We start from the raw sequence: 9,625 nt of genomic DNA on the forward strand, positions 1-9,625 counted from the left end.
TGGCTGGAGAAAATGTGTTTAACAATTTAAATGCGATAGAGCTGACCGTCGGCGGACCAATCGTTGCCCTGTTGTTTGGATAGTACCTGTAACGACCCGCATCCAACCATGTAGATACTGTCCGCTTTGGGCCCAAGGGGGCCCTCACGGCTTTAAAACGCGTCTACTTGGTTAAGAGGAGTCTCTACATATATAGTGCCAGGAACATTCTCCCCTATCCGATGTGGGACATCACAAACACCCCCCATGCAGACACAACGTCCTCGTTGTGTCCCATGGGATTGCGGGGTCAAACAGACAAACACTCCTTACTGAGCCAAACAAACCCCCACATCGGGGTCAAGGATCGGTTCTGATACCATTTGTAACGACCCGCACCCAACCATGTAGATATTGTCCGCTTTGGGCCCAAGGGGGCCCTCACGGCTTTAAAACGCGTCTACTTGATTAAGAGGAGTCTCTACATATATAGCGTTAGGAACATTCTCCCATATTTGATGTGGAACATCACAGTACCTTCTACTTAAAATTCTAAATTTTGAAAAATATCCAAGTTCCACAAAAAGTAGTCCATTTAATCACTCTCCCCTACCCCCACCTTTTTTTTTTTTTTTTTTTTTCTTTCCTATTCTCTTTAAACAAAATTTATTAGATATGTCGGTTAGACAGTGGTCCAGCTTTTTTAATATAGAAAATAATCCCTCCACAAAAACAGCGAAACGGGACACCAAACCAAAACATTACATAAGGACAATATTCTTGAATGCCTCTCCTCTTCACAAACGACCTTTTCCTTTTCATGTCGTCTGTCTCACATGCCCTGCCAGCATTCAATTCAACTTTAGCCTGTGCTTTTAAGTAGTTGCAGGGTCGTGTCCTCTACCTTTTACAAATTATGCCGTTATTTAACTGAAACTTAATCTCAAAGAAAGATGCCTGGAATTGTTCTCAAAAAATGGTTTTTTAAATAACAAAAGAGTTTTGTGAATCTGTTCACCTGGGATAGAGGTTTCCCGGTACCTAAACAGAGAAAATCTAAGGTAAATTTAAGTTAAATACTCTGGCACAGAGCAAACCACATGGATAAATCATAAGCGGGACCCAGACAAAAGATCATCTACCTGTTCTACAATCACCATGTGTCCCCACAGCTGATTATTTTTCCGTGATCTGGGGCGGTCACGAGATCATGCAAAATGAGGGCGGCTGAAAATGAACAGAAAGTGAGCACATAATTGAGTGATTACATCACATAAATGGTAGTGGGTTGGGACCCAGAACTATACATACATTGAACTTTCTGTTTGGTTACCCTTGAGATTTTGCGTATCACAGGAATAACATTTAAAATTTTTGAAGATTAGGACACCCCATTTGGGCATTGGCTGGGTATGCCATGTCAGATAAACAGTGAGTCATTCAGATTAAATGGTGGACAGAGAGGTGACAAACCATCCATGTGGTTGAGAATTTCTAGGACATTTTGGAGGCAGTAACATTCTGCAAAAGGAATCACTCTTTTCTGTTCTCTCCCAAATGCCAATAATCATGAATTTCAAACTATAAATGCTAAAATAAAATTGTAAAATTTGGCAATAAAAAGACAAAAAAAAAAAAAAACACTTCCAGTCTCCCACAAGAGTGAAAAGTTACACTAGTGGATAAAGATCAAAGAATGAAAGTCCAATGCGTAATGACAAGAGTAGATTGCATTTGATGCAATTTAGGTTGCTGTTCATTGTTATGCTTGAGGGATTAATAAATTGGTCAAATTCAGGCGTCAAAGCAAAGAGGACAGAAGAAGATGGAGTCGAGGGAAGACGACAGAAGTGATATCGGGAAAGAAAAATATTAGGATCCTCTGTTTGTTTGGCATATTCAAGTAACCTACACATGCATGTACCCATATGCGTTCCTGAACTGGCATCAACTTTTTCACCGCTCAGTCCTTTTCTGTAATGCTCCAAAGCTTGTTTGGAAACATATGCTTTGCAGCCCCCTCTTGACTTTTGGCCGCTTGGGGAAACAAAAGACAGCAACATTTTAAAATCAAAATATGGTCGGTTGGGTTTTTTTTTTTCCAAAGTTTGCACGACAGTGGGGGGATGCTTTTCACTCTCACATTTCTCTCACCCATTGCCTAGAAGGAGAGATGAACATCACTGACCATTAAAATAACTAGGAGTGGAGTTCAGTGAAAGAAATATTTAGGCAAAAAGTAGTGCAGAGCCGTGGCAATCCACTACCAGCTGCTGATAAAGCTGCGGCAAATGATAGGTTTCATTGTACAGGAATGATATGGGTTAAGATTTGAAGAGGGATACAGTTTGAATTGAATAATATTGCTGGGTTAAAGCAAGTGGTCCAAACGTCACCCATCAGTCCAAATGGAATGACCTTCTATGAGAAAAAAGAAGAAAAAAAACTAAAAAAGACCACTTGATCTTAACTCAGGCAGACTTTTCTTTGCTATAATATATATAATATAGAGTAACATTAAGTGGGCTGTCTCTTCTCCTCGCCTTTCTATAATATATAAAACTTTTGAGCTAAATTCAGAAAAATCACAGCAGGGGTTGAAGTGATAGAAGGAGGATTGGGTAGTTTTTGAAGATGGGGGCGGGGGTTGTAACTGAGGGAGTAGGGTTACATTTGGGGAAAGTCTCAAGTGAATGTGAGTGAGCCAGTGAGGTGTCCACAATGCATGTGAATGGCGCTGACAGGCGCATAAAGGATCTTTTCCAGTCCTATGAGCTTGTAAGTTGTAACCACAGTCCTGGGTAACTCCTTCAGTACTTTCTAATTCCAACGGTCATAACCAAACTGTAAAAATGGCGCAACCCATGTTCCTTCATCATCGTCATCACAGCACAACAACACAAACACCCGAGAGCTCTACCTTATCTGTCCATGCCTCCTCTGATCCAAACCCCATTGCACCATGCCTATCCTCAACGCCCTTTCTCCACTTGTCCCTCTTCTCCTTCTCCTTCTCCTTCTCCTTTTGTGCATTCCCACTTCGGGGTTCGGATCCATGGGACCCATCTCCGCCGCTTTCGGCGAACATGGTTTCTTCTGCGCTATCGACGCCGGCGGCGAACAGAATGTAATATGTTGGGGAAAGAACAGTTCTTCGTCTCCCACCCCTTCTGCGTCTTTTAGCAACATTCCTCCCATGGCAGCTCTCTCCGGCGGGAATGGATTTCTCTGTGGCATTTTGGCGAACACGTCGCAGGCGTATTGTTGGAGCTTGGTTGCTTCGGGTATAAATCTCGTTCCTTCGGTGTTTCGGAACACCGCTTATTCACATGTCGCGGCGGGCAAGAATCACGTGTGTGCTATCAGAGGTTCTTATTACTCTGAAAATGATTCGGGGACTATTGATTGCTGGGTCATGAGTGGAAGACCAAATAATAGTTTGGCTTCTGTTGAGAATAGTAATTTTGTTGATCAGTCTATTAATAGTCTTGTTTTTAGGAAGGTTGTGTCTGGGGAGGGGTTTAGTTGTGGTGGTATTAGAGAAGGTGGCATTGTTTGCTGGGGACCGAACGCCTCCAAGTTGGGGGTTTCTGGGGTATCGGAGAATTTTAAAGCATTAGCTTCAGGGAGGGGTTCTGTTTGTGGGATTTCAGGGGTTTCTGGTGAGGTGACGTGTTGGGGCGATAATGATACTTCTGGTGCGCCTCCAATCGGTACTCGATTCGTAGCACTGTCTGCTGGTGCCAGCCACTTTTGTGGGATTAGAGAAGACACTCACGAAGTTGGGTGTTGGGGGAGCTTTAATTCGTCACTGGTTCCAAAGGGTCCTGGGTTTATGGCGATTGCTTCATCTGATTTCACTACCTGTGGTATTAGGGAAGATGATTTGGTCCTTGCTTGCTGGTTTGCTAATTTGTCGTCACCGCCTGACTCTGATCCTCCATTGCAGCTGTGCAGTCCGGGACTTTGTACTCCTGGTCCTTGTGATGAGGGTCAGTTTGCTTATAATGCAAGCATCCTCAATGAGCCAGATTTGACTAGCCTGTGTGTTAGAAAAGATCTAAGCATTTGTTCACCTTGTGGGCTGAATTGTTCTGAAGGGTACTTCCAGTCTAGTTCATGTACCAAGAACGTGGACAGAGTATGCACAGCTTGTTCTCTTTGCCAGAATAGCTCTTGTTGGGATATTTGTGGATTTCAATCATCATCAGAGATGAGGCAAAAGCATCGGCATCAATTTGAAAGATTAGCACTCATAGTTGGGTCTTCTGTTTTGGGTTGCTTGTTGATATTAATTGGTTGGTGTCTTCTTCCTCGTTTTATTGGCACCAGAAATGAAGAAGGGGTTAAAAAACAATTTACTTCTTGCATGGGTAAACCAGTGCTGGAAACTGACATTGATGCGGATTCAAATCTTCCTGTGTCTGCAGCCCCATGTCTTGGAACAGCTCAAGTATTCCGGCTCTCAGAACTAAAGGATGCCACTAATGGGTTCAAGGAGTTTAATGAACTTGGCAGGGGAAACTATGGCTTTGTGTATAAAGCTGTCCTCGCAGATGGGCGGCAAGTAGCTGTTAAAAGGGCCAATGCTGCCACAATAATCCACACCAACAGCCGAGACTTTGAAATGGAGTTGGAAGCTCTTTGCAAAGTTCGGCACTGTAATATTGTGAACTTGTTGGGTTACTGCTCAGAGATGGGAGAGAGACTGCTTGTTTATGAGTTTATGCCCCATGGGACATTACATGACCACCTCCATGGTGGCCTTTCTCCTTTAAATTGGGGTCTTAGATTGAAGATTGCCATGCAGGCAGCAAAGGGGCTGGAGTATCTTCACAAGGAAGCTGTACCTCCTATTATCCACAGAGATGTCAAGACTTCAAATATTCTTTTGGATTCTGATTGGGGAGCACGAATTGCGGATTTTGGGCTTCTTATTCCAAATGATAGGGATTTCAATGGAGACATGAAAAGTGATGTTTACAACTTTGGAATTGTGCTGCTGGAGATTCTCAGTGGTAGGAAAGCTTATGACAGAGATTACATGCCACCAAGTATAGTTGAGTGGGCAGTACCACGCATTAGACAGGGCAAGGCTGGTAGTATCATCGATTGTTATACAGCTCTTCCAAGAAATGTTGAACCTCTACTTAAGCTGGCTGATATAGCAGACCTAGCTGTGAGGGAAAATCCTACTGAGCGTCCCACCATGTCAGATGTGGCAATCTGGTTAGAGCAAATTGTGAAGGATGGATTGATTTTGTAGTTTTTAAGTTAGATATTTGATCCACATATTGAGCAAAATTCAATTGTTAAACAAAATTCATGTCACAGCAGCTTCTCGGTGAGTATCGCTTTCTTGCAACTGTACATTTGTTATGAGCTTATTGTACATTATGTTGCTGAACTCTCCGCCCACTTTTCCTTTTTCTATTTTTGTTTATTTAAACATTACAAAGTGGATGAGGCTGTGTTTGTTGGGCCATACCATCTTCTTTGTTCTTCTCTGGAAGTTTTGTACAATAATTTTGCTGTTTTCTGTAAAGCTATGCCTTCTTGTATTTAAGGAACACACTTTTTCTTCTATGCATGACAATGGCCTGGGGATACTTGTCAAGGAAACAATCCCTTTTGTGTTATGTATTTGATTTTTGAATAAATTCACAATTTAAGTAGTGAAAACGCTGTTCTGATCACTTAGATATTGTTCAGTAAACAATTGTCTTCTATTGGCTAACATCCTAGTAAGTTTTTTATTATTATCTCTCTCTCCTTTTTTATTTTTTGTTTCTTTTTTGTTTTGACTTTAACAATGTCCTGAATTATCATTGTTATCATTATGACTGGAAGAGATGACAAACACCATGCATGTGCACATTTTGAATTCTGAGAAGAGAGAAAATGTGTGTTAAATAATGATAAACGGATAAAAAGAAATAAATAAAATAGATGTAAAGAAATGAAACAGCATGACCCTCAAAAGATACATACAGCTCTTGAAACTTATAAATAATTTTTTTTTTAAAGAAATGAAATAGTATAAGAAGGGAGATACATGTCATTGCATCCAATCTTAATCTTCAGGTCGCTATTGCTTGCATCCATGCTGAAGAAAAGACCAAGATAGGAGAAATCATTAGATATGGAGAATTTTAAAGCAGTTGAGAGTTTAGGGAAGTTGAAGTTGAAAAGGTAAAAAAAAAATGAGATGAAGTTCAGGCGGGAGACCCATAATTTGTTCTTAAAATTTTTCAAATAATATTGTCTTTTTTAATTTATTTAGAGAGCACTGGAGAGAGGAGAAATTCTCTCATTAGCTTTTTACATAGTGTAGATGTTGGGTGAAAAAAGGAGTAATATCCAACTCAGTTAATCATTAAACTAGTCAGTCTTGGTGCTTAACTTTCTTGATATTGTAATATATTATCTGTTGATTGACAAGAATATGGTTTAGTGGTGGGCATTAACTCGTTTTTTGTGCTTTCATAGAGGGGTGGGTTCTTTTGTAAGGGGGTGAGTCGTTTTTTTCTATACTGTAACTATTTGAGTCGCTTCTTTAGCGTCTCTTTTTTCAATACATATATCACTTACTGATCAAAAAAAAAATAAAAAATTAACTCGTTTAACATAATTATCTGTGAGTATTGAAATGGACTCCTCTATGCATAGAAAGTATAAAAAATGTTCCAAGTTCCAACATCATTGGGTTGACACTCTTCTGCATTTTGGACCAATCTGGTACCAGTGGATATGGGTGAATATTGTTAATAGTAATCATAGAAACAATTTGATTTTAGTGCCTAGTTTCCACATGTGGCCTTATTTTCCATCCCCTTTTTTTGTTCTTAACACCTCCAAGAATCTACATTTGAGACTCAGAATCTTGGGTCAATGGGGGTGGATGGTGAAATTTTGGAATTTCCATTGAAGGCAAGGACAATTAAACTTTCAGATTTTTGTGGTGATATTACTCTTTACCTTCAGCATTTTTCAATATATGTTTGTTGCATTTGTCCATTGACAAAGAAAATGAAGTGCGAACTGCCGGACCGACTTCTAATTTTACTCATGCAATATGACATGACAAGATGACATACAGCTTCCCAGTGAGTGACCCAGTTGCAAATTTTTTTACCTTGGCAAAGAAGGCTAGGGATATGAGCTTCCCAACTGTGGTTGATTGAAGTTTCCATAAGATTGATTCTGACAAGAAAAAACAAGGAAAAGACAGAACTGGCAACGTATATGAAAACAACATTCTGATCCATTTGAGCAGGTCTTCCTCCCTCCCTCCCTCTCTTTTCCTCCTTAAAAGATTTTTTTTCTTTTAATCTTGAATGCTTGGTTGGGATGAAAAACAGAAATATGTGGCCAAATGAGAATGTTTGAGAATGTAAGCATGGATCTGGAAGCTATAAAAATGTGTATGCACATTGTTGGCATCTGGTCACTACAAAAAATTTTATGGGGAAAATAATGCAGATTGAAATCATATCAGAGTAGTGATATTAGATTTTGTCCTTGTGTAGTTGAATTCATATTGTGGGAAATCTGGTTTTCATAAAACACACATCTGCCACTTATCCAGATTTATTTGGTTAAAATTTATGAAAAATTTTAACTGATGGAAGTTCAAGAAATTGTTTTCAATCACTTGATTTTTGTTATTGTCTTCTCACTTACAAATCAGTTTCAGTTTCTTATACTTTGAAAAATAAAATAGGTCATTTCAAGAAATGGCTCACTCTTGAGATGGGATGGGATGTTGCATAAATTAGTTGAACTAAGACAAAAAATTTGGTGACGTCAGAAAAATCAGTTTTACATGGGAAAATTCTTATAGATTCATGTGTTTGCGCTATATGCATGATATAATTGTCTCTTTGAATACTGCAGACAGGAGTAAGTGGTATATTGGATGCTATAATCATGGTATAGTTGTCTCTTTGAATACTGCAGACAGTAATAAGGTGTATATTGGATCCCCAGAGACAAAATAGTTCTGTTCTGCTACTGATTTTTCTAATATTTCAGTACTTGTCACACTCGCGTCAACTCTCTCTCTCTCTCTCTCTCGCAGAAGGCCTTCATTTTTTTTTAAAAAAAAAAAGTTACTAAAGCTAGTATTACCATCTTCAGAAACTTCCATGGGCTGATAATTCATGTGAGGTATGTTCTCCCATTATCGTCTCCTTGTATATTGAAAGATAATGATTGATGGCATTGTGTTCATATGGTTTAATGCTTTCTGGTTGGATATTGTTTCTTTTGAATCCTTATTCACAGTCCTGGTTTCATTTAAGAGCAAGTTGGAGAAAATCCAGATAGTTTTCTATGCAGGTTTTGATAATGAGGCCATCAGACTATCTGAATACTATCAGTTTCTGGTTAATGCTACCTTTCCTCAGTTCCTGTCAATTGCATTCATAACTAATAGTAAATCATCATCACATAGGCTCTTTTGCCTTCATTGTAATGGATCTTAGAGGAGGGTATCACTTCAATCAAATGGTGTTAGTATTGGGACTAAAATGTCAATCTATTTCAGGGACTGAGTATTTGCGTGAGAGTAGGGCTGCAAGGAGGCCTCATACACTTGTACTGAACCATCTATTCCCTGCATTTCTGGCTTAGTTTGTCATATCATATACTTTATTGGTTTTTATGAGCTTGTGTTAGCCTCACCTACCTACAACATTGTAGCTCTAAATTCAAAAAAAAAAAAAAAAAAAACTTTTGGTTTTACCCATTGATCAAAATGAACAAAGTGTGGAGTGCTCTACTTTTTAGAAAAGGGGTTGCATTTTGACCCACACAGCAGAACACAAACCCAAATGCCATCACATTTGAGCCAGAAACTGTGTAGAAGGGTCCACTGTTTAACCCTATGGAGCAGTCAGGTGCATGCCATGTTTCCTTTATGTAATGAAGAGAGGGCTGTGTGGCTTCATTGACTATAGAGGTTACTTGAGAGACTCTGAAAGCTGAATTTTAGAAACTTTGCATTTTCCCTGCAAAGGGAGATTCCAATACCTCATTCTTGAGATTGACTTGGGAGGAAGCCATCGATTATTTTTTTTTGTAAGAAATGAGAAATTCAGGGAGAATTCCAGTGGTACATGATTGCTTACTGCTGCTTGCTGCTTCCTACAGATATTGGCAATTCAGTTTCAAACACATTATGAAAGAAGGCAGTACTATATATATTTGGACTTACTTGAGATTTTTGGAGATTTCTAACTAGGGAATAGTTCCTAACCTTATAGGTCATGGTTGATTTTCCTTCCTGTGGACCCATTAAAAAAAATTATGCTATGGAATTGATTGTGGTAAACTTCTCTCTTTATAGTTGTTGATTTTGAATATATATGCATACTGTTAGAATGCATAATGCTTATATGGATTGCCGTACTTTTCTATGAAGCTTTTGGCTTGAAGGAAAGTTCCGTCTTCCTTGTTCATATAAATCATTTCTAGTAAATTACTTATTTCTATGAAGGCTTTAGGGATGATCTTGCTGCAAAGCCAGTGAATTAACCAGTCCTGGACATTTTTGTGTAAAACTTTCATGGTTAAGCTGATAATTTGGTGAGCTCAGGCTTCAAGCTTTGAGTCCTGCACAAAGGATGCTATCAAACTTTAAATC

At 39.2% G+C, this 9,625-nt stretch overlaps 1 protein-coding gene across 1 annotated transcript; it reads left to right on the plus strand.

Moving 5' to 3' along the window:
* Positions 1-2,132: 2,132 nt before the first annotated feature.
* LOC117920267 (serine/threonine-protein kinase-like protein CCR1) lies at positions 2,133-5,675 on the plus strand. The gene has a single exon (XM_034837698.1). It carries the CDS (start codon positions 2,942-2,944, stop codon positions 5,243-5,245), a length of 2,304 nt encoding a protein of 767 aa, XP_034693589.1. The 5' UTR covers positions 2,133-2,941; the 3' UTR covers positions 5,246-5,675.
* The last annotated feature ends 3,950 nt before the right edge of the window (positions 5,676-9,625 follow it).

Source organism: Vitis riparia, chromosome 8 (assembly GCF_004353265.1).
Source record: "Vitis riparia cultivar Riparia Gloire de Montpellier isolate 1030 chromosome 8, EGFV_Vit.rip_1.0, whole genome shotgun sequence".
Taxonomy (NCBI): domain Eukaryota; kingdom Viridiplantae; phylum Streptophyta; class Magnoliopsida; order Vitales; family Vitaceae; genus Vitis; species Vitis riparia.